Source organism: Chlamydotis macqueenii, chromosome W, assembly GCF_036417535.1.
Source record: "Chlamydotis macqueenii isolate bChlMac1 chromosome W, bChlMac1.mat, whole genome shotgun sequence".
In the NCBI taxonomy this organism is placed as follows: domain Eukaryota; kingdom Metazoa; phylum Chordata; class Aves; order Otidiformes; family Otididae; genus Chlamydotis; species Chlamydotis macqueenii.
The window spans coordinates 7,340,555-7,366,188 of NC_141592.1; the positions used below are offsets into that span (position 1 = coordinate 7,340,555).

At 50.5% G+C, this 25,634-nt stretch overlaps 1 protein-coding gene across 2 annotated transcripts in view; it reads left to right on the plus strand.

Annotated features, from left to right (window-relative positions):
* LOC147596570 (E3 ubiquitin-protein ligase ARK2C-like) overlaps positions 1–24,894 on the plus strand; it is a 73,776-nt gene extending 48,882 nt beyond the window's left edge. Inside the window, exons 3-9 of one of the 2 annotated variants that reach the window (XM_086769591.1) lie at positions 13,953–14,078; positions 19,361–19,490; positions 20,467–20,571; positions 21,094–21,189; positions 21,421–21,504; positions 22,372–22,478; positions 24,777–24,894. In XM_086769591.1, the coding sequence (XP_086625717.1) occupies positions 13,953–14,078; positions 19,361–19,490; positions 20,467–20,571; positions 21,094–21,189; positions 21,421–21,504; positions 22,372–22,478; positions 24,777–24,894 (766 nt within the window). The remainder of the gene's footprint in view (positions 1–13,952; positions 14,079–19,360; positions 19,491–20,466; positions 20,572–21,093; positions 21,190–21,420; positions 21,505–22,371; positions 22,479–24,776) is intronic. The other variant, XM_086769592.1, reaches the window with a different exon arrangement.
* The last annotated feature ends 740 nt before the right edge of the window (positions 24,895–25,634 follow it).

The window sequence follows — 25,634 nt, forward strand, 5'->3', positions numbered from 1 at the left end:
GCCAAGATAATACAGGGTTTTGGAAACCAAGTGAAATTATTGCTGCTTCAGTCTTTGCACGTGGTGTGGCAAGTGCCCAGGCGTTAGCTGCGCTAAATAAATTGGGCTGTTGGCTTGCTCAGCAAACGCATACAACTGCATCGGTACTATCACCGCTGCTAACTGATGTAGATTCTGTACGCTACGCTGCTTTACAAAACGGAACCGCTGTTAGCCTGCAGAGCACATATTTGACAGGCCTTGTTGTGTGCGCTGGCCACGCGTGCAGCAACATCTGGTCAGGCCTTGTTGTGCGCACTGGCCACGCGCGCAGCAACGTCTGGTCAGGCCTTGTTGTGCGCACTGGCCACGCGTGCAGCAACGTCTGGTCAGGCCTTGTTGTGCGCACTGGCCACGCGCGCAGCAACGTCTGGTCAGTACTCTTTCACTGAATCTGCTGAGGGTAAAAACAAAGGTGGCTCGGAGCGGGGGAGAGAGGACGGACCCAGAGCACACTTTATTTACAACAGGGGACGCCCTGAAGGTGCTGCGCCTGCCTCCCTTCTCTGCTCTGACCCGGCTGATCATCATCCTCTTGCTCGGCGGTGTCTTTGGTGTAGTCGGGTTGGTAACAGAATAGATCAGTAATAGATTTTTTATTATTAGCACAAAATCGTGGTTGTCAGGATTTCGATGGGCTTTGCTGCATGAATCTGTCTGATCATTCGGAATCTATTCACAAAGTATTCAAAACTTGCAAAAAGGAGTACAAAAACTGCACCAAAGGGATGATTTTGATATATTCAGAGATCTTTTTGGTGGATTGATATAAGCTTATTACAAATAGCTGTAGGATGCTTATTCATGCTTTTTATACATGTATTTTGATCTGTATTCCGTGTGTGTGTTGAAATATGTGCGGACTTTAATAGATAAAGCGTTGAAACAAGCCTCTTCTCATAAACAAAGAAGAGGGAGATGTGGGTATTTCTCGAGCCAGTACGGTGTCAGTGAAAGCAAACTGACCTTGGGAGAGGGATACAATCATGCTCGCACGAATGAGAAGGGAAGCTTTAAGATACAAAACATTGTTAGCAGAATTTATGGCTTGTTTCAACAGAGGCTTGCAAAAAACTAGTCACTGGCCTTGTAGGTAAGAAAGTTACTGGAGTTGTTATGTCTGTAATAGTAGAAGAATGCTGTAGTAGAAAATTACTAGGAGGAAGTGAAACTTAGTTTTGCTTAGCAGTTATGTATAACGTGTGATCAGTAATTTTGTTGGCTAAGCTTGTGTGTGGCATAACTGGGTGGTTGCTATCCTTGGCTAAAATCGGAATTGTGATACTAGGCATCATACTAGGTATAATCATGAACATTCCGTGCTTGGTCACCTGCCTACAAAAGTGATACAGGAATACTACATCAGGGAACACAGCTAACGTTCTTAAGAGAGGGGGGAGAGAGGGGTTCGCCGGGGGTCTTGGTCGGTGAAGCGCTTGTGGTACTGAATCATATGTCCTTTGCTGACCCCCAGTCCGTTTCCCCTATCCAAAACCATTTTTCCTCGCGTCAGCCGCTGTTTGGGGGCAAGGCACTCCCAAAGGTCCGGTACCGCCTGCCAGAAAACCCAGGCTGGGAAGGTCCCGCTGATCTGCTAACATGGGCACGAGGGTATGCTTGTATCTCCACTGGTGCGGGGACCCGATGGATCCCAGCCTGGTTGGTACAGCCGTGGCTGGAGGATCGGCAGGGTGACCGAGTGGCTCCGCGCTCTCCAGCTCACCCTAGTGGGATTGATCCTGATTGTGAGTCTTCCAATGCCAGTGATAACGACTGATTCCTGGGAGCGGTTCACAAACTGCGCCGACTCTACTCAGGTTTGCATAGCGCGTGGCCTGTTGGGCTCTTGGGAATGCCAACCGCACAGCCCTCGCCATATCTGAACCGGCGACTGCTTTAGCAGCACACGACGAAGGACTGACACAAATGAAGTTGGCATTAGATCATGCCCTTGCGAGGCCCGGCATCGGTTGCAGCGACCTAGAGGGAGTCCTAGGTCTCCAGGGTTACTGCTGTTTGGACTTCAGCAAGAATGCCTCCTCGGCCTTGGAGAAGACGCATGCGCATGCTGCCCAGTCGGTATTCAACGTCAAAGCCCTAAAAGGACTGGGGGTAGTTTCCAGACCTGTTTGGTTTACCTAGATGGCTAAGAAATATTGTGTCCATAGGTCTGACGATCCTAGCAGTTGCTTTGATAATGCTTTGTTTGTTTCCCTTATTGTTATGGTCCTTGCATGCTATGATTGAGGGGTCACTAGGCGACTATCCATGATCAACTATGTTATGGCGGCATCCGCCCCAGAGTACCAGCCATTAGACCAGGATGATTTAGCATAGAGGGGGGAATTGTGGGGTAACGTTAGCAGGGCTGCATGTATGCAGGAGGGGCGGTCCGTGGCGATTCACGCACTGGATGCGGATGAGTCCACAAGTGCAGCGGGCAGGTGCGTCCATGTACGTGGTGGGCACGGATAAGTCCATGAGTGTGGGGGCAGGTGCTTGGCAGGCATAGATGGGTCCATGGGCGCACGAGGCGGGTGCGTTCGCGTGCGTAGTGGGTGTATGGGTATTTAACCCTGTGTTGCGCGGCATTAAATTGAAGGCTTGGCTTGACGGTATCCGTGTGATGCCCTGCTTTCCCTGGGGCGAGGCTCCGGTGCGTCCTGGGTTGGTTTGCCGGCAAGAGAGCCGGCATCTTACTTGGAAGTTTTTTGCCATTTGCACTATTTTCTTTTTCTCCACTGTCAGCCTCATAAACAACACACAAGATAAAACATGTCCCTTGTTCAGTCGTTTTCCATCACCATAAAGAAGCTGCAGGTTGTCTTGTCTCCCCATGCAGTCCATAAACTCCTGGGGAACCTCATTTATAACAGGATTACTCAGGAGTAACTGAAAGCAGAATTTACTCTTGCTGGCCTTTGCCAACATTTCTCTGGATGATGGACAGGCCAGGCTGGGATCCAGCTCCTCCTCCCCGAGCTCTACTGCATTTGCAGGCGAGGAAGGGAAAGTGGTAGAATACATAGCAAGGTTTTTCTAGGGATTCGTCTCTTCTAGTGATTATCACCCATTTGACCTACTCAGGGGAAGATCACATGCTGCTTGATCAGCATCCACATTTGGAGAATACAAGGTGGATGCACAGGCAGGAATTGCACTACAGACTCATACCCCTTGCTCTGTGCTGACTCCCTGTTTACCAGGGGAGCCACCACAATGCAAAGCTATGAGAAAACACTGGAGTAAATGGAGCAGGGAACTACTAGATTGCCAGCTCTCTTGCCAGCAAACCAACCCAGGACGCACCGGAGCCTCGCCCCAGGGAAAGCAGGGCATCGCACGGATACCGTCAAGCCAAGCCTTCAATTTAATGCTGCGCAACACAGGGTTAAATACCCGTATACCCGCTACGCACGCGACCGCACCCGCCCCCTGCGCCCATGGACCCATCCGTGCCCGCCAAGCACCTGCCCCTGCGCCCATGGACTTATCCGTGCCCACCACGTGCATGGACGCACCTGCCCGCTGCACTTGTGGACTCATCCGCGTCCAGTGCGTGAATCGCCATGGACCGCCCCTCCTGCATACATGCAGCCCTGCTAACGTTACCCCACAATTCCCCCCTCTATGCTAAATCATCCTGGTCTAATGGCTGGTACTCTGGGGCGGATGCCGCCATAACATAGTTGATCATGGATAGTCGCCTAGTGACCCCTCAATCATAGCATGCAAGGACCGTAACAATAAGGGAAACAAACAAAGCATTATCAAAGCAACTGCTAGGATCGTCAGACCTATGGACACAATATTTCTTAGCCATCTAGGTAAACCAAACAGGTCTGGAAACTACCCCCAGTCCTTTTAGGGCTTTGACGTTGAATACCGACTGGGCAGCATGCGCACGCGTCTTCTCCAAGGCCGAGGAGGCATTCTTGCTGAAGTCCAAACAGCAGTAACCCTGGAGACCTAGGACTCCCTCTAGGTTGCTGCAACCGATGCCAGGCCTCGCAAGGGCATAATCTAATGCCAACTTCATTTGTGTCAGTCCTTCGTCGTGTGCTGCTAAAGCAGTCGCCGGTTCAGATATGGCGAGGGCTGTGCGGTTGGCATTCCCAAGAGCCCAACAGGCCACGCGCTATGCAAACCTGAGTAGAGTCGGCGCAGTTTGTGAACCGCTCCCAGGAATCAGTCGTTATCACTGGCATTGGAAGACTCACAATCAGGATCAATCCCACTAGGGTGAGCTGGAGAGCGCGGAGCCACTCGGTCACCCTGCCGATCCTCCAGCCACGGCTGTACCAACCGGGCCGGGATCCATTGGGTCCCCGCACCTGTGGAGATACAAGCATACCCTCGTGCCCATGTTAGCAGATCAGCGGGACCTTCCCAGCCTGGGTTTTCTGGCAGGCGGTACCAGACCTTTGGGAGTGCCTTGCCCCCAAACAGCGGCTCACGTGAGGAAAAATGTTTCTGGATAGGGGAAACGGATTGAGGGTCAGCGAAGGACATATGATTCAGTACCACAAGCGCTTTATCGACTAAGACCTCCAGGGAACCCCTCTCTCCCCCCTCTCTTAAGCGCGTTAGCTGTGCTTTCAGGGTTTTGTGTGCGCGTTCTACAATCGCTTGCCCGGTGCTGTTCAGAGGAATGCCAGATGTATGGCGGACTCCCCACGTCTGCAGGAAGTGGTGAAACGCCTGTGATCGATAATTCGGCCCATTGTCGGTCTTTATCTCCCGAGGTACTCCTAGGCAGGCAAAAGCCCGGTTCCGGTGTAGGATGGATTTCTGTGTCATGGACGTCGTGAATGGATATGTGAAAAGAGCTCGGGAGCAAGTGTCGACTGCAACATGAATGTATTTGAGACGGCCAAATGGCGCGTACTCTGCGATATCCACTTGCCATACCTGGTTCGGAGCATACCCCCGGGGTTAATGCCTGGGTAGTATAAGGCCTGGTTCGGCTTTGCTGCTTGACATGCTGGACAGGCTGCCGCTACAGCCCGAGCCTGTGAGATGGGCAGTCGGAACTGACGTCGTATGGCGTGCGCGCCCTGATGTAGTATACTCTGTATCATTTTGTAGGCAGGTGACCAAGCACGGAATGTTCATGATTGTACCTAGTATGATGCCTAGTATCACAATTCCGATTTTAGCCAAGGATAGCAACCACCCAGTTATGCCACACACAAGCTTAGCCAACAAAATTACTGATCACACGTTATACATAACTGCTAAGCAAAACTAAGTTTCACTTCCTCCTAGTAATTTTCTACTACAGCATTCTTCTACTATTACAGACATAACAACTCCAGTAACTTTCTTACCTACAAGGCCAGTGACTAGTTTTTTGCAAGCCTCTGTTGAAACAAGCCATAAATTCTGCTAACAATGTTTTGTATCTTAAAGCTTCCCTTCTCATTCGTGCGAGCATGATTGTATCCCTCTCCCAAGGTCAGTTTGCTTTCACTGACACCGTACTGGCTCGAGAAATACCCACATCTCCCTCTTCTTTGTTTATGAGAAGAGGCTTGTTTCAACGCTTTATCTATTAAAGTCCGCACATATTTCAACACACACACGGAATACAGATCAAAATACATGTATAAAAAGCATGAATAAGCATCCTACAGCTATTTGTAATAAGCTTATATCAATCCACCAAAAAGATCTCTGAATATATCAAAATCATCCCTTTGGTGCAGTTTTTGTACTCCTTTTTGCAAGTTTTGAATACTTTGTGAATAGATTCCGAATGATCAGACAGATTCATGCAGCAAAGCCCATCGAAATCCTGACAACCACGATTTTGTGCTAATAATAAAAAATCTACTACTGATCTATTCTGTTACCAACCCGACTACGCCAAAGACACCGCCAAGCAAGAGGATAATGATCAGCCAGGTCAGAGCAGAGAAGGGAGGCAGGCGCAGCACCTTCAGGGCGTCCCCTGTTGTAAATAAAGTGTGCTCTGGGTCCGTCCTCTCTCCCCCGCTCCGAGCCACCTTTGTTTTTACCCTCAGCAGATTCAGTGAAAGAGTACTGACCAGACGTTGCTGCGCGCGTGGCCAGCGCGCACAACAAGGCCTGACCAGATGTTGCTGCGCGCGTGGCCAGCGCACTCAACAAGGCCTGTCAAATATGTGCTCTGCAGGCTAACAGCGGTTCTGTTTTGTAAAGCAGCATAGTGTACAGAATCTACATCAGTTAGCAGCGGTGATAGTACCGATGCAGTTGTATGCGTTTGCTGAGCAAGCCAACAGCCCAATTTATTTAGCGCAGCTAACGCCTGGGCACTTGCCACACCACGTGCAAAGACTGAAGCAGTGTCGTGGTTTTGTTAGTGAGGGGGGGGCCTAAGGTGGTAGCTTCTGTAGGAAACTGCTAGAAGTCGCTCCCCTTTGTTCAGTGGACTCGGCTGGGCCTAGGGCGGACCTGCTGCTGGCCAAGTCCGAGCCAACTGGTAGGAGAATGTTCCGTGATAATGCCTCTGTGATAACGTATTTAAGAAGGGGAAAACAGAAAAAAAACAGAGAGGAGAGAAGATGTGAAGAAGCTGAGCGAGGGCAGAGGCGCAGAGGGGGAGGCGCAGGCCTCATGGGCCTTGCAGGCCTCACCCTCTGGCCTCTCGCCAGGCAGCCGACTGGGCCCAACTCAGCCCGGCCTGGCTGCAAGAAGTGGAGAGGAGATGAGAAGTGAATAAGATGTAAAAGAAGATCCTGAGAGACATCTACCAGCCTGTTGTGAGGAACAGCTGCAGACACCAAGGTCAGTTCAGAACGAGGGGGAAGAGTAATGCTGCTCCTGGCCAAGATTCCCCTGCAGCCTGTGGTGACGACCATGGTGGAGCAGGTTGTCCCCCTGCAGCCCATGGAGGTCCATGGAGGATCAGAGATCCACTTGGAGCCCGTGAAGGACCCCGTACCGGGGGAGGTGGATGCCTGAAGGCAGCTGTGGCCCATGGAGGGCCTGCTGGGACAGCTGTTCTAGAGGGACTGCACCCGTGGAAGAGATGACCCACGCCGGAGCAGTTCCACGAAGGACTGTGGCCCGTGGGAGGGACCCCACGATGGAGCAGGGGAGGAATGTGAGGAGTTCTTCCCCTGACAACGAAGCAGCGGCGTAAAACAACGTATGATGAACTAACTGCAACCCCCATTCCCTCTTCCCCCCTGTGCCGCTTGGGGGGGGGGAAGGTAGTAGAGATAATGTTAAGCTTGGGAAGAGAGAGGGTGGAGGGAAGTTATCTTGTTCTCTGTCTCATTATCCTGCTATTTGTAGTAATAAATGAATAGTTTTCCCCAAGTCGAGTCTGTTTTGCCCGTGACGGTAACTTTAAGGATTTCTCCCTGTCCTTATCTCAAACCTCGAGCCGTTTTTCTTATATTTTCTCTCCCTGTTCTCTCGGAGGGTGGGGGGAGTGAGAGAGAGACTGCGTAGTCTGGTCCTGATCGGGGCTGAACTACGACAGTTATTTTGGCTCCCAACGTGGGGCTCGAGGAATTTGAGATAAGGATTGAGTTTAATTGGGAGCAGTAACGGGCAAAACAGGGATTGAACTTGACAAAAGAGCAAAATGATTAGGGGAAATTTATGTTCTGATTGTGGTGAAGGGATAAGTGGTGAATTGTGTGTAAATTGCATGGTATATTCACTGTTGGTGTTTTGAGGATATTATTTTGATTCTTGGTGCGGGAATTCTTTTTTTTTCTGTTGATGTGTGTGTATTTTAATTAGAATTCCTAAATACGTAATTCGCAGAGGCGAGGGGTGGAATGTCGTGGTTTTGTTAGTGAGGGGGGGGCCTAAGGTGGTAGCTTCTGTAGGAAACTGCTAGAAGTTGCTCCCCTTTGTTCAGTGGACTCGGCCGGGCCTAGGGCGGACCTGCTGCTGGCCAAGGCCGAGCCAATTGGTAGCAGAATGTCCCGTGATAACGCCTCTGCGATAACGTATTTAAGAAGGGGAAAACAGAAAAAGAGGAGAGATGGGAAGCAGCTGAGTGGGGGGCAGAGAGGGGGAGGCGCGAGCCTCATGGGCCTTGCCGGCCTCACCCTCTGGCCTCCCGCCGGGCAGCCAACTGGGCCCAACTCAGCTCGGCCTGGCTGCAAGAATTGGAGAGGAGATGAGAAGTGAATAGGATGTAAAAAGGATCCTGAGAGGCATCTGCCAGCCTGTTGTGAGGAACGGCTGCAGACGCCAAGGTCAGTGAAGAAGGAGGGGGAGGAATAACGCGGCTCCTGGCCAAGATTCCTCTGCAACTCGTGGTGAAGACCATGGTGGAGCGGGTTGTCCCCCTGCAGCCCATGGAGGTCCACGGAGGGGCAGAGATCCACCTGCAGCCCGTGGAGGACCCCACGCCGGAGCAGGTGGAGGCCTGAAGGAGGCTGTGGCCCGTGGAGGGCCTGCTGGGACAGCTGTTCTAGAGGGACTGCACCCCGTGGAAGAGATGACCCACGCCGGAGCAGTTCCACGAAGGACTGTGGCCCGTGGGAGGGACCCCCCGCTCGAGCAGGGGAGGAATGCGAGGAGTTCTTCCCCCGACGATGATACAGCGGTGTAAAACAACACGTGATGAACTGACCGCAACCCCCATTCCCTTCCCCCCCCTCCCCCCCCGTGCCGCTCGGGAGGGGAAGGTAGTAGAGATAATGTTAAGCCCGGGAAGAGGGAGGGGTGGGGGGAGGTTATCTTGTTCCCTGTCTCATTCTCCTGCTAATTTTAGAAATAAATGAATAGTTTTCCCCAAGTCGAGTCTGTTTTGCCCGTGACGGTAACTTTAAGGATTTCTCTCCGTCCTTATCTCAAACCTTGAGCCGTTTTTCTTATATCATCTCCTCCTATTCTCTTGGAGGGTGGGGGGAGTGAGAGAGAGACTGCGTAGTCTGGTCCCGATCGGGGCTGAACTACGACAATTACTTTCTCACAAGCGGCTTCAGTGATGTCCTTGAGGCCTGCTGCTCACAAACGTAACAATTCCATTCGGTCTGGATTGTTCACTAAGTGTCCCTGATACTCCAGGTATCCAACAGTTACCAGCATAAGCACTCACAGTTACCTGCATAAGCAGTTACCAGCGTATTGTCTTCCCTTTGTGAGAGTCTTACCACCCCAACTAAGCCGGAGACACCGCCGAGCAGGAGGATGATGATCAGCAGGGTCAGAGCAGAGAAGGGAGGTAGGTGCAGCACCCTCAGGGCGTCCCCTGTTGTTCGTAGAGTGAGCTCTGGGTCCTTTCTCTCTCTTCCACTCTGAGCTGCCTCTGTTTATCCCCTCAGCAGATTCAGTGGCAGAGTACTGACCAGGTGTTGGTGCACGCGTGGCCAGCGCATGCAGCAAGGCCTGCCAAGTACGTGCCCTGCTGGCTAACAGCGGTTCCCGGATAGCAGCAACATCCTGCTCAATAACAGCCCTCCTAGCTCCCCTCTCTGAGATAACAACCCTCCTAGCTCCCCTCTCTGAGATAACACCCCTCCTAGCTCCCCTCTCCAAGGTCGCGTTCTCGCAGCTGTGTGCAGCTTGTAATTTCCCACAGTGGCCCTACAAGGACCATCACTGAAATCCCGCACACACGCCACCGCGTGGTCCGTAGTTGGGACACTGTGGTATTCCACAACCCGTACTCTTAAGCGGTGTAAAGCTGTATCAACAATAGTCCACAACAATAAACCCACCCCCATGTCCATCCAGTGAACAGGTTCCATCCAGTTGCTTCCACTAATTGCTGGTTCAGTCGGCATATCTCTTGCAATTGTGCATGGATGGACTTTGAGTGGTCACTTAAGTTCATGCAACACAAACTGTCCAAGTTCTCACATCCATGTCCATGAGCTAGGAGTAAAAAGTCAATAGCAGTGCGATTTTGAGGCGTAGCGTGTCGTATACTATCTACAGCAAGTAACAAATCAGAAAAAGCTACACTAGTAGCGTTACTAGTAGATTTGAAATAGGTACAATTGTCTGCGTCCAATGTTCCCAGGATTCAAAGTTCTTGTGGGGGTAATGCAGGTGATTTACCCAGATACGGCAGCCAGCTGTCCCACTGGTTTATAAGTTCAGGCAACCCCTGGTGTTTTTATGAGTTCAGGCAACTGTGTAGCTGTGTTGGTGAACTCACTTGCAGTGAGGGGTACTCCTACCCAGCTTGTCGTAAATGGGTTCCGGGGAGTCGCTGTGCTGAGACAAAGGGTATCTTGTCCGGTCACCTTCTCCAATGTCACCCATACGTTTTACTCACAGGGGAAATGTGTATGCATAAACCTGTCAAAACAAAAACCAGACAAAACCAAGGTTAACATACCCCCTCCCTTTTGTCTTTTTTTGTCTTTTTTTTTTTCATCCTCTGCATTGTAATTGCTGTGCAGGTACACACAACCTGTTCGATTCACCTGTAAGGGCAATGGTAATGGCCTGTGAGTCATCAGCAGCCACCACTTCAGCTGCAACTGGTCCTGGCTGCCCAGGGGGGTGATACCAGACACGTGCACCCGCAATCATTTGCGATACAGGGTTGGGTTCAATGTGGAGTGGGGACATCATCCAGAAATACACAGATGACAAAAGACCTGCAAGGATCAGAATAAAGAGATCAAAATCCCCACTCGGTGGTCAATGCAAATTGAGTGCCACTCTCGTATTGCACCAGAGTGAGTGGTAATTTAATTGGCCTGGCTTGGTAATTTTTCATCAATAGGAGGGGTATTTTATCTCCTGCCACCGCGCGGTTGTTCAACACACGCACAGCAGTGGGCAGACGATCTACCCGTCCCATGCATTTTGTACCTCCTAATCTACGCAGTTGCTGTTTCAATAGGCCATTAAGGCGTTCCACCAATGAATAGTTTTCCCCAAGTCGAGTCTGTTTTGCCCGTGACGGTAACTTCAAGGATTTCTCCCTGTCCTTATCTCAAACCTCGAGCCATTTTTCTTATATTTTCTCTCCCTGTTCTCTCGGAGGGTGGGGGGAGTGAGAGAGAGACTGCGTAGTCTGGACCTGATCGGGGCTGAACTACGACAAGCAGCAATAATTTCACTTGGTTTCCAAAACCCTGTATTATCTTGGCAATCAGATTCAAAGCTATGCGTACTTCGTTTAGGCCTTTTATGCTGTCTGGGTTTTGATATGTGCTCGCGTGATTACACCATGCTGTGCCGTTGCAACGTATAGGTCTTAAAGCATTCACAATCATTACCCCTCTAGTAACATTAGCTCCTGAATAGTTAAAGAAAATAGGCAGAAGTCCATCTTTAGTGATCCCAAAAGTTCCATCTCTTGTAATTTAGCACTCTTGGCTGCTGTTGTTTTACACAGAGTTGCCGTCCTACCGCTATCTGATCTGGCAGATTGCCCAAGCATGTTCTGAAAGGCTTATTTGCAGATGATACAGACAGACAAATGGCGCCCCACCCTGTGGCACCAGCCATAGTTACCCGCACGTTTGTTCCCTCCGTGACTGATGCCCATGGAGCTGCCACACAGCTTGTTAAGAATCCGACAAACGCAAGGCGGCTTGGAGCGCTGGCCGTACCCATCGTGCAGGGATCCACTTGTTCGCTGCTCCTGTAGAGACACAAGCGTATCCTTTCCCCCACGTCATAAGAGGGAATGGTCCTTCCCAATTACCTGTTTCCAGATTCTTATTTTCACTTTTTTTCTTTTTTGGCTCCATTCCCTGCACCTGCTCATTAACGAGACTTGGAAAGCCAGACAGTGTCCTTGGTCTCATTAACAACAACCCTTATCATCAGAGCATTTTTATCAACATTCTTCACATACAAAACCCAAAGCTTCTAAGAGGAAAATTAACTCCATCCCTGCTAAAACCAAGACAGTATTCATCCCTTATTCCACACCATTTACTTCATGCTTATACACACACACACAAACACGCCACCTCTATAACAAGGAAGCTCCAAAGACTGAAGGCTCCTTTTCTGGATCTATGGGACCTGGATCAAAGGGATTTTCTGGCTCGCTGTTAGTCTTTGTTTCCATGGACGAAGGAGCAGACGGGGTAACGGGTGCTGTTGAATCTCCTTTCTGCGTGTGATTCTTCAAGGCTTCAAACATTACACGCCACACCGGTAATAGCCTTTGAGCAGCAGGGTCACCCCACGTTGCACAGTCCCACAGTCCAATACCTATGGTGTTCCAGGAGCCCACCGTATATAGATTACAGAGGTTTGCGTCTGATACGTGAGCGGACACCCAAGTCAACAAGCTCTTCAGGTCAGTGTTATTAATAGCACAGTTCTGTTCTTCTAACACTTTTGTTAGACTCGTTAAAACTGATTTATGTTCCTTTGAAGCAGTGCTTCTCGTCGTTCTGGTCTGGAGGACCGCGGCTCTATCACCCGCCGCTTTATCCTTGGTCTCGGGGACCGCGGCTCTTTTCCCCACCGGGAAAGCGCTTGGACCCCGCTCCGCGCCCCGCGACTCCTTGGGCGCCACCTCGAAACTGGCTCCCGCCTCACTATCGCCCCTCCGCGAATCCACAAGCGGTGGAGCCGATGGGGCAGAAGGAGAGACAGAGGGCATTTCTGTGTCCTCGTATTTGGGGGGTTGTTCTTTCGGGTCAGGCTCCTCCGGCAAGGAAGGCGTGATACACGGGGGAGTACACCCAAATTCCATCGCCCCTCTACCACCATCAGAGGCTCCCGGCCAAACGAGGCAGACCACCGGAGCGCCACCCCCTGTCCCCTCCGCGCCGTCTCGAGCCCGTTCGTCCCCCTCCCCTTCCGAGGGCCGCCCTTCTTTGATTGCAGTTAAAGCCGCAACCCACACTTGGCGCGCCTCTCGAGCCTTAGCCAGCAGTCTTTTCACCGAACCTAAGGTCTCCAGCCGCGTCGCCACACCCTTCGTTCCGACCCCCCCTTCTTCCAGTAACTCTTTCCCCGCCGCCTGTAACCGCGCCACGTCCATCACCTCTCCCGGCTTGTTAATCAAGCCCCTTTTCTGCATCCATAGGATGAACTCCGTCAACGGTGCCCTGTGCACCGGACAATTCACATCTTTACCCAACGCCTTTAATACCTTCACTGTATCAGAGATGGACGCCATCCTAACAGCAGGCAGGCACGACCGCCACGTGGCCCCAGCTCAAAAGCGTCCGGACCTGTCTCACGTCGGGGTCACCACTTGCCGGCTCTCTTGCCAGCAAACCAACCCAGGACGCACCGGAGCCCCGCCCCGGGGAAAGCGGGGCATCGCACGGATACCGCCAAGCCAAGCCTTCAATTTAATGCTGCGCAACACAGGGTTAAATACCCGCACACCCGCTACGCACGCGAACGCACCCGCCCCCTGCGCCCATGGACTTATCCGTGCCCACCACGCACCTACCCCTACACTCGTGGCCTTATCCGTGCCCACCACATACGCGGACGCACCTGCCCCCTGCGCTCATGGACTTACCCGTGCCCACCACGTACGTGGACGCACCTGCCCCCTGCGCTCATGGACTTATCCGTGCCCACCACGTACGTGGACGCACCTGCCCCCTGCACTTGTGGACTCATCCGCGTCCAGTGCGTGAATCGCCACGGACCGCCCCTCCTGCATACATGCAGCCCTGCTAATGTTACCCCACAGAAGAATTTGTTTGGTTTCTTCTTTTTCTCTCCATGTTGCCACCAACTAGCAACTCTTGTAAACTGAGTGTATGTGGATGCCATAGGGGTGTGAGTGGAGGTCTGCGTTATGTCCACAGTGACCACGAGTAAATGACATAGCTCTGGATTCCTCTTCCCACCATCCTTGACACCTACCTAGACTCTTTTCTCTTGGACACATATTCACAAGCCCAACCGTTTGGGTTTTCTCCTGGTTTATTGACATGAGCTCGGAGCAGGAGCCGTATGTACCAGTGCTGGCCGCGGGGCTAACTGACTTGCTGGTCTTCTCCTCCACACAGGCGAGCTCAAGAGCGCATGTCCATTCAGCCTCACCGGCTACACCCCAGCTTTGACTTCAGCCACCAACTGCAAACTCCACAACCCATGGGGCCCCAGCCCAGGTATTTAGCTGAAGGCACAGACTGGTAAGTCTTCCACATTTCACTAATGCATTGAATGAGGTGTTTAAAATGTCCTGGTGAGGCTGCAAGGGTTGGTAAATGTCATCACGGACCAATGCTTTCATGAAAACTAATGGTGCAGTTCAACAAATACAATGTGGAGAGTGTGCAATGAGAAAGCTCATCTCTGGGAGGGCCATGAGTGTGTGCTAAAACCTTTATACCTGTATATGACAACATTGAGGCATCGATGTTGCCCATAACTCTCCATCCATGACTGCAGAGTGCTGCCAAACATTAATCTTCCCCCAAGAGCTTTTCCTGATGCAGGGCACAGCCAGGGTCTTTTTTCCTGTAGACCAATGTCTCTGCCTGAACTAGAACTTCTGCTGTCTGCCAGGCACTCAAAAAAAGTGGCCACAATGTTTTCTGCGGTCTAAATTAGGGAGCACGGTGCTGCCCTGCCCCGCAGGGTGGTGTGAATGAATTAATAGTTTTTAATCATTCTCTCACTGTAGTGTCTGATATCCTGGAAAAGCCAAGCAGGGAATTGATCCTTTTGTTTTCAGAGCAGGTTTTGAGCTCCTGCACAGTTAATAAGGTACTGGGCCCTACTTGGAAGAATAAGAAAGTAAAAACATACCTCTCAGTAGCTGATTGTTAGCTGAGCAAAGTCCATTCTGTGCACTGAATGGAAAAAAATATCACATGAACATATAATTAGAGACAATCGCAATGTGTATGCACAAGGGAACGGAAAGAAAATGTCACAGGAAATCTTAATTATGGCATTTCCTAACACCTGAGTGCTTTGCTCTGCAAATGCAGAGCCCTTTTAACACAGGGGTATTTTTCCCCCTCTGGGGTAATAATATACATCTTAAAATATGGCCAGATCCTTCTGCCATTTTATTCTCAGATGTTCCCATTACTGGTACCACCATGAGCTGAATTTGACTGGGATGATATTGTTCAGATCAGTTTGCAAAGTGATTCACATACCATCTGGATAGAGCCATTCTTTCTGCCTATCTTTCAGCACAGAGTGTTTAATTATAATCATTAGAAGGATCTGATAAAGCACTGCTTTATGTTTCCCTCCTCCTCCCTCCTTTTTCCCCTCTGTGTTGCTCCGTCGCTGTATAGAACCTAAGGAGTGGGGATGAGAGAAATCATATACTGTGTATATATATTTGGGTGACTCACTTCCCCTTGGGGCACGTGTACAGTTTTGCCCAGTGACAGATACAAAAACTTTCCTCTAATGTGTTACCACCACAAGAGCAGCAGCGGCGCTCGCTTGGAGGCAGTAGGTGGTAGGCACTGTCGTGGGAAATAGGGATGGATGGAAGATCTGAAGGTGATCAGTCATCTTGGACAGCCCAATCTCCATTAAAATCTTCTGGTGAAGAAGAAATAAACTCCCATTTGGTTCCTTAAATCATCTTCTGCATACACATTTAGTGACGACCATCCAACCTATTATCTAGAGCCTTATCCTGCACTTTTTGGTTGCTGGCAGCCCACGTGCTGTAGGCATTACAGCTCTGGAACCTCACATCTGAGCATCAAGATGCTGTGCAGTCGTCCACATAGCACAAGCTAGAAGGTGATGGTTGGTTTTGGTTTTCTTCAGCTAATGTGCTCTGCTTATTCACCCTCAAAGTATGGGAAAACACCGTTCCATGCAGTATTCTGCTTTGAGCACTTCTACAGACCCACAGCACCACTTCAGGAACTTCGACATCCGATTTTAAGGCTCTAGATGCACCGGTGCACAAACAGTTCAGCAGTGCTGTTATTGCAATTACTTGTGCAAGTTAATAATGGCTATTCATCTTTGAGAGTTCTCTTCAGTCATTGAACTCAAAGCACTCAGCAGATTATCGCATCTATTTTGTAGACAGGGAATATGGGAAGGCAGAGAGGAAACCGTCAAGGCCATGCAACAGGCCAGTGGCAGAGCTAGGAATGGACCCAAAGCTTGCAGATTTCCAGTCAAGCCTTCCATCCACCTGGGAACAGTCTTCAGCAATGGGATAAATCTCCAAAATTGTGACATAGGAGCTGGAAAATGCCCAGTCCTGCAGATTCTCACCCTGGTTGTGTTCCTGCCAGTCGCCTGATGTGTTTTATCCTCTGCCACTTTGATCTGTCTAGGACATGGCTAGCACAGGGCCAGCAAAGATAGTCCCTGTCTTTGATTCTTCTTGGTGAGGGGGGTCTTATTAGAGAGCCAAAGAGAATCTCCACCCTTTATTGGATGCGGGGAGGAATATTATCACCAAGGATGAGGAAAAGGCTGAGGTACTTAGTGCCTTCTTTGCCTCAGTCTTTAATAGGTGGACCAGTTATCCCCAGGGTGTTCAGCCCCCTGAGCTGGAAGACTGGGACAGAGAGCGGAATGAAACCCCCACAATCCAGGAGGAAGTGGTTATCGACCTGCTACGTCACCTGGACATGCACAAGTCTATGGGGCCGGACGGGATCCACCCGAGGCTACTGTGGGAGCTGGCAGGGGAGCTTGCCAAGCCACTCTCCATCATCCATCAACAGTCCTGGTTAACAGGGGAGGTCCCAAATGACTGGAGGTTTGCCCATCTACAAGAAGGGCCGGAAGGAGGATCCGGGGAACTACAGGCTTGTCAGCCTGACCTCGGTGCTGGGGAAGATTATGGAGCGGTTCATCTTGAGTGTGCTCACCTGGCACATGCGGGACAACCAGGGGATCAGGCCCAGTCAGCATGGGTACATGAAGGGCAGGTCCTGCTTGACCAACCTGATCTCCTTCTATGACCAGGTGACCCGCCTAGTGGATGATGGGAAGGCTGTGGATGTTATCTACCTGGACTTTAGAAAAGCCTTTGATACCATCTCCCACAGCATTCTCCTAGAGAAGCTGGCGGCTCATGGCTTGGATAGGTGTACCCTGCGACGGTTAAAAACTGTCTGGATGGCCGAGCCCAGAGAGTTGTGGTGAATGGAGTTAAATCCAGTTGGTGGCTGGTCACAAGCGGTGTTCCCCAGGGCTCAGTGCTGGGGCCAGTTCTGTTTCATATCTTTATTAACAATCCGGATGAGGGGATTGAGTGCTCCCTCAGTAAGTTTGCAGATGACACCAAACTGGAGTGTCGATCTGCTCAAGGGTAGGAAGGCTCTGCAGAGGGATCTGGACAGGCTGGACTGATGGGCTGAGATGAACTGTATGAGGTTCAACAAGGCCAGGTGCCAGGCCCTGCACTTGGGTCACAACAACCCCATGCAACCCTACAGGCTTGGGGAAGAGTGGCTGGAAAGCTGCCCAGCAGAAAGGAACCTGGGGGTGTTGGCAGACAGCAGACTGAACATGAGCCAGCAGTGTGCCCAGGTGGCCCAGAAGGCCAACAGCATTCTGGCTTGCATCAGAAATAGTGTGGCCAACAGGAGTAGGGAAGTGATTGTGCCCCTGTACTCGGCACTGGTGAGGCTGCACCTCGAATACTGTGTGCAGTTTTGGGCCCCTCAGTACCAGAAGGACATTGAGTTGCTGGAGTGTGTCCAGAGAAGGGCAACAAAACTGGTGAGGGGTCTGGAGCACAAGTCTTACGAGGAGCAGCTGAGGGAACTGGGATTGTTTAGCCTGGAGAAGAGGAGGCTGAGGGGAGACCTCATTGCTCTCTACAACTACCTGAAAGGAGGTTGTAGGGAGGCGGGTGTTGGTCTCTTCTCCCAAATAACTTGTGATAGGACAAGAGGAAATGGCCTCAAGTTGCGGCTGTGGAGGTTTAGGTTGGATATTAGAAAACACTTCTTTACTGAAAGAGTGGTCAGGCACTGGAACAAGCTGCCCGGGGAAGTGGTGGAGTCACCATCCCTGGAGGTGTTCAAAGAATGTGTAGACATGGCACTTTGGGACATGGTTTAGTAAGCATGGTGGTGTTAGGTTGACGGTTGGACTTGATGATCTTGGAGGTCTCTTCCAACCTTAAGATTCTATGATTAGGGGATACTAAAGCACTGGAGCTACTGCCTGGTATACAGGCTGTTCTGGGTAAAGGATTCCTGCATTTACTGTCCCCTCACATCTGTTATCTGCTGTTAGGCAAAGGCAGTTTCACAGCTGCTGGAGGATACATCTGGGTTGCTCCTAACAAGCCATGGCCCTCGCTGCTGCTGTCCTCCACGGAGGGGAACAGAAGTTCGAGGCTGAGATGGGAAGCCACCCCTGTGCTCTAATTAACTTTGCTTTGGCAAACGTGAAGACAGTGGTTATTATAGCGCTGGCTTTTGTAATTATGATAAAGTGAATGACATTCAAAGCACTTGTTAGCTGAGAGACTCTTTGCCTGGAGAGATGAGGGATCAGCTAATTGAATTATAGATGGAGATGCTGCATTAGGTCTCCTCCCGTCCCCTGCAGCATGGAGATGGAGTTTGCAGTTTGTCTCTGCGTGCTGGATTGGGCAGAGCTGTGGTGTTTGCTGGAATCTTGGTCATGCCAAATCCCGGGAGTGAGCTGAGTTGCTTTTCTGGAGAGATAAGGTGCCCAAACTTACCAAACTGAGCCCCAACCTGGATGAATATCTCGCTTTGCTTGCCTGGGCCAGGCTGTGTGCGGGCAAGTGGGACCATTGGGGAGGTCCTGCTTCATTGGCATTGACACGGTTTCCTACAGCAATCTCATCCAGAAATTTTTTAAAACCTTTATATTTTCTGCAAAAATAGCAATTCTGGAGTTCCCTGAGGCTAGGTTCATGTGAGGTGCAGTCTCCTTTGTCTCCCCAGGTCCTACCATGACCTGGGCTGGGAGATGTCCAAGGAGAGCACAGGCACATCAAAAAGCCCCTGGATGGTGCCTAGCTGGCTCCTAACAACTACCCAGAATGGTTCATCAGTGTGTCCCCTGAGTATTGGGCTGTATTCCTGCAAAATATTAAAGGCAAAATGTAATTGTTGGTAGTGATGGCAGCAGAGGCAGGACCTGGTCTGGTTGAGTTGAGTTACCAAGCCTGGGTAGCCATCAGAGCCACCAAGATGCTCTTGCTCTGAAATTGGCATGCTGCATCTGTGCAGCTCTTGACCCCGACTAACACAAATGCTAAAAATTGGCATAAAAACAATGCCTCACTCCTTCGTGCTGCCCTGGTGGATGATTGCTCAAATTGGAGGAAACTCTCTTCCAAGCAGTGGCATCACCCCAGGATGAGGAACCCACAGCAGCCCAGAGCCCACCAGTGGAGGTTGCTCTGCGAGCATGATCTGACTCGCTGTAAGCCATACAACAAAACCATGCAGTCAAAGCTGTATCTTCATCCTCACACCCACAGGGACCTCAGCATCGATGCGGGACTGACTCACACCCAGTTCCAGGTCCGACCAGTCCCTCAGCCCTATCAACATTACTTAGCTACCCCTCGGATGCACCATTTCTCCCGAAGCACATCCTCGACACAGATGGTAAGTGAAACGCTTTTACCGAGAAATGTTTTATGCATTGTCTGCCAGAAGGCAGTCAAAATAAAGGCTACTATCTTTCTATCACCTGTCTTCTGCAAATATCTCCGGCCATGGGAGGGAGTGTCTGAAAGGATAATGTTGCATCATTGCACTCTGGATTAGAGAAAGGAAAGAAAAGCTCAGCTGCTCTGGAAAGATTCAGTCCATCACATGCAGCACCATGCTCACAAGCTGGTCTGCAAAACCCGGGCAGGATGTGAGAGACTCAGCAGCTATTACTAATAATATTATTGATGCTGGAACAATTTGTGAGCTCCCAGGACTTTTTGTATGCAGAAGGATTGGCAGTAGGTGACTCCCTTCCCTGGGCTCAGCCCCGAGGGCCATCCCTCATCACATCACTGCTCTCTACACCAGCCTTGATGCCATCTGTAAAGGTTTTGCATGCCCTCCTGCACAGGCAGAGATGGGGTTTGACGAGAAGGTGGGCTGACTGGCACCCTTCTCCTAGCAGGATGCTGTGTTTGGAGCTGAGCCATGCCAAGCACTGCTAATTCTTACAGCATCCTCAGAAATCCCACAAGGGTGTTTTTTCCTTGTGCCCGTAATTGGACCCTGACACCTGTGGCTTAAAAAATCAAAGCCTGGATGAAGAGAAATCCACCCATTTAAAACTAAATAAAATAAAATCTCTTTTTAAGCTAATCCACGTTAAGAGTTTGGAACTGCAATGTTATAGATGCAACAGGAATAACAGACAGTTTATTCAGAAGAAATGTATGTTCTTAGTTATCATTTATAGGAGATCTATTTAATAAAACCTCTTTTTTTTTGTTATTAAAAGGCTTCCATTGGGGAAGGTGTCATTCTGCTCTTTCATTTTGAGTTTTTAAAGCACTAGATTTAAATCAGGGTACACAGGGGATTTTTAAGTGCAAGTACAGGTGGCTTTATTTTTCTCCCTCACTTCTCACAGGTTGTTCACGAAATCAGAAATTACCCTTATCCTCAGCTGCAGTTACTTGCTCTTCAGGGACTGAACCCAAGCAGGCACACATCCGCTGTGCGGGAGAGCTACGAAGTATGTATCTCAAGGAGTGGAATTATTAAATTTTTAAGAGCTAGGAATCTGTGCAAGCTCTGGCATAGACTTGTAAGACTGTTTTGTGGCCTGGCAGTTGCATTGAGTCTTGCAGCAATTTTAGTAATAACTGGGAGACAAAGGGGTTGGGTGGGTTTAGTAAAAGACAGTTTACTCCAGTGTGCCTGCGCCTGGCTCGGATTGAGTCTGGCTCACTTCATGTCTGTGAACAAAGTGCTTCAGTTTTGCAGGATTTTGTTTCCCAGCCTGTCAAAGAGCTAAGATTCCACCCTAATTTCTGAAATATTGGATATCCAGCTCTTTGCCTTGAGCCCTTAGTTACTAGCCCAAGAGCCAGGGCTCAGATTCATCATTAAAACATGGCTAATTTGGGTTTGATGGACATTTCCACCAAGAAAGGGCAGGAGGGAGCCTTGGTCCCCAGCAGGTGGGGTGAGATGGTGGGACCTCATGCCCCGGGAGCAATACTGATGGTGCTTTGCTGCTGTTCCTGCACTGCAGGAACTGCTGCAGCTGGAGGACAGGCTGGGCAGTGTGAGCCGGGGCGCCGTCCAGAACACCATCGAGAGGTTCACCTTTCCCCACAAGTACAAGAAGGTGAGCGCCCCGAAACCATGACACCCTCTCAGTTGGCCAGGGGTTATGGGCATGGAGCAGACAGAAGGAAGGACTTTGGTGGGTCACAATCCTCAGGGTTGGCAAACTGATGCAGTCAATATTCCCTGAAATGGAGGAGGAACGTAAAATCCAGAATTGGTGCTTTAATATCTTGTGGGGCTCCTGGGCTGAAGCAATGGTGTAGCTCAGCTGGCTATTTCTCACTTCTAGGCTAGGAAGCTGCTGGCCAAATTTTCAAAAGGGTCTCAACCTTCTCCCACCCAGCAGGTGCAATTTCCCCCCAGTCCGCACCTGGTAAGAAAGTGCACACACCAAGGGGGCTTTGTGCATGCACCCCACCCCATTCTGCATGCAAGCGGCGCTGCCTGCGCGCTCTGCCATGAGGGCGCTGGCTCCATGGCGTGAGGGAGCTTGTCCTCCTCTCATTTTGCAAGAGTTGTCTCCTCTGTTGGAGCTGTTCTCCTGCCTGTAAGGAAATGGGTGCCATGTTTTTGGGTCACGCTAAATACAAAATGGGAAAAGTGCTTGTTTGCATAGTAATTTCGCATGTTGGTCATTCCTGGCTGGGCAGTAACAAGTAGGTATGTTGCGTTGTCCAAGTTGGAAGTGAGTCAACTCCTGCTGCGCTTATTTCTGACCGCATCTCCAGTGGATCCAGAAAAATGATATTAATAGGAATGGATGTGTGAGGGGAAGAGAAAAGGGGAGAGCTGACAGGCTAAGCACTGCCCCATGGCATGGTGTGGGGCTGGACCAGTGGCCAAGCTGGCATGGGGCACAGTGGTTGCCCTTCCTGGCAGTGGTGGCCCCAAATGCTTTGGGATCTTCAGGAGAAGACTCCAGCAAAGGAGACTACGGGGCCATCCCCACTGCAAGGAGGAGGTGGCGGGGGGCTGTGTTAGGGCAGCAGAGGACAGGCTGCTCCTTGGGGCACTACTACCAGCCCCACTGCCCCCAGCCCCAGAAGGAGACATGCCAACTAGCAGCATGTTGGTGGCATCCTCCCCTCACTGGCTGTTTTGGCTGGGCTGGCTTCCTCAAGCTGGAGGATCTGGCTGATAAGACAAAGCTCTTATTATTTGCCTTCCTGCAACTACCCAGGCTTGGGAGAGCATTAGAAAGACAAGTCCTAACCAAATTATTTCTTTAACCTTGCTGCAGAGAAGACCGCAGGAGGGCAAAGCTGAGCAAGAGGATGGAGAGGAGTCAGACACTGACGAGAAATGCACAATCTGTCTATCCATGCTTGAAGACGGAGAAGACGTCAGGTATGATTCTTCCATCTCCTTCTCTGCCTCTTGATGACATCTGAGTTGTGTTTATTAGGATTAATACTGCTGTGCGCTGGTGGGGTTGTCCCTGTTCTTGTCCTGACAAACTTACTTGGGCTGCTGCAGGGTCTGGGAAACCAAATGCTATTTAGATGGACATTGGTATGGGCTGTAGGTAAGAAGAGCTCTGCAGAAGCATGAGGGACAAGTTTTTATAGTGTTTCCTGGGATCACCTGCTTCAAGGCTGTGCCAGGTGGCAAATGTCAGAGAAGGATGGGTCCCAGGTCTCAGACAGCCATCTGCAGCTCGAGGACATCAACATCTGAGCTTGACAAATGACTAAAGTATGATAAAAGGGAATGTGGGTGTGAAGTCCAGGGGAGTTTGGTTTGTGGCCAGGATGGAGCTGCTTTATTGTAGAATAAGTAAGATTACTCCACCCGCACGGTCTCAGGGAGCCATCCTGAGCCAACAACAGAGCCCAGATTATCCCTCACAGATGTCCCCAGGCTCTTGGCTGGGTCAAATCTCTGCTTGTGACAGAGGATGGGGACAAGCAATTGCAAGGGGTTGAGCTACCACGGCTGAAGGAGCTGCAAGTGTGCAGTGCAGCTGCACTACCTGATCCTGCCCCTCACCCTTTCATTGCCTCAAACCATCGAGAAAAACTCTGATCCTCTTGCTATGGGTCCTTGTGGTTCAGGGTCCTTCCGACTCACAAGGGTGAACAAAGAGATGGCAAAGGTGAGGTAGTGTTCTGATTTTATTTAGTGAGGGGGGACTACGTTGGTAGCTTCTGTAAGAAGCTGCTAGAAGTTGTTCCCCTTTATTCAGTGGACTCGGCCGGGCCTAGGGCGGACCCGCTGCTGGCCAAGGCTGAGCCAATTGGTAGCAGAATGTTCCCTGATAGCACCTCTGTGATAATGTATTTAAGAAGAGGAAAACAGAAAAAAAAAGAGAAGATGTGAAGACGCTGAGCAGGGGCAGAGAGGGGGAGGCACGAGCCTTGTGGGCCTTGCAGGCCTCACCCTCTGGCTTCCCACGGGGTAGCCGTCTGGGCCCGACTCGGCCCGGCCCGGCTGCAAGAAGTGGAGAGGAGATGAGATGTGAAGAGATTCTGAGAGGTGTCTGCCAGCCTGTTGTGAAGAATTTCTTGTGAGAGGAACAGCTGCAGATGCCAAGGTCAGTTCAGAAGGAGGGGGAGGAGTAATGTGGCTCCTGGCCAAGATTCCCCTGCAGCCTGTGGTGACAACCATGGTGGAGCAGGTTGTCCCCCTGCAGCCCATGGAGGTCCACAGAGGGGCAGAGATCCACCTATAGCCCGTGGAGGACCCCACGTCAGGGCAGGCAGATGCCTGAAGGAGGCTGTGGCCTGTGGAGGGTCCTCTGGGGCAGCTGTTCTGGAAGGATTGCACCCCATGGAAGAGATGACCCATGCTGGAGCAGTTTGAAGGACTGCAGTCTGTGGGAGGGACCCCACAACGGAGCAGGGGAGGAATGTGAGGAGTTCTTCCCCCGACCATGAAGCAGCAGCGTAAAACAACGTGTGATGAACTGACTGCAACCCCCATTCCCTCTTCCCCCCTGTGCCGCTTGGAGGAGGGAAGGTGGTAGAGATAATTTTAAGCCCGGGAAGAGGGAGGGGTGGGAGGAGGGTATCTTGTTCTCTGTCTCATTATCCTGCTTTGGTTTTAGATATAAATGAGTAGCTTTTTCCCCAAGTCGAGTCTGTTTTGCCTGTGATGGTAACTTTAAGGATTTCTCCCCGTCCTTATCTCAAACCTCAAGCTGTTTTTCTTATATCGTCTACTCCTGTTCTCTTGGAGGGTGGGGGGAGTGAGAGACTGCGTAGTCTGGTCCCGATCGGGGCTAAACTACGACAGGTAGATGAAAAGCAACTACATTCCCTGGTGCACACCAGACACCCACATAGGAGTGGTGAGGACCCACCTGACTGCTAATGGGTCACAATGGTGAAGAACCAAGAGGCTTTGGAGTATAACCTAATACTCTTGAAAGGTTCAAAAGCAACAGCCAGGGTAATTCATAACTGGAACCACATTTAGGAGGGTGTGGGGTTTTCTAAAAGGCTTTTAGTCAAGAAGGACACCATCTCTGACCTACTGCCCTGCATGAGCTGGTGTGGCTTGGGGAGGATGTAGGACCTGGGCAACACTGGTGTCACTACATCGGTGCTTCTCCATGTTTGAAGCAGCCCCAGCTGCTGCTTTCTGGCTCTTCTTGGTCCCCTGGACCTCCTCCATCCTAACGGGGCGGTACTTCTCTCTCCGCAGGCGGTTGCCCTGTATGCATCTCTTCCACCAAGTGTGCGTGGACCAGTGGCTGGCCACCAGCAAGAAGTGCCCAATCTGCAGGGTGGACATTGAAACACAGCTCGGCTCGGACAGCTGAAAGGACTGACTGGACACACCATTTTCCTTACCAGGTCGTATGGCCATAAACCCTTGCTGCAAAATTTTTGCCTTCTGAGCCATTTGATTGAGAGGAAAAGTCTGCAGGCACGTTAGTGAGGAGGAGCAGGAGGAGGAGGTAATGGTACAATATCTAGCGGTAGGAGATATTGCACATATGCAGGATATGGGCCTGGTGAAAGGGAGCTGGCATTCCCGGAGCTCAGAGACCCCGTGATGCAGAAGATTTAGTGTTGAACATGAAGGAACTAGTTGTGGTAGTCTGGCCTGTCAATCCTGCATTTCATGAGGATTGTATATATACCTCTCGAATACATCGAAACATATTAGGGGTCCTTTAGCTATTTCTATGGATGGCAGCTGGAGCATGTTAGCTTAAGAAATGTTGTGTTTGATGCTCTACTCATCTTGTGGTGGACATGTTGCTGTTACCTAATTTGCACCAAATATTTTTTCATAGATTCCTTATTTTGGTGCCTGATTAATACATTGCAGAGGGGGAATAAAGAGGTCAAGCTTTCCCACCCTTGAGGAGGAAGAGGCGAAAAAGCAAAATCCTGTTTACAGTCAGAAGAGTTGTGCTTTTTGCTTCAGCCACGTGTGCTTCCTTTCCTTGCGTTCACAGTGTGTTGCAAATTTAGAGAAGCTTAAAAAAATAAAAATTTGGAATGAAATGAATGAAGCAATAGGGAGAAGCTTCGTTCCTGCTTATCTGCTGTT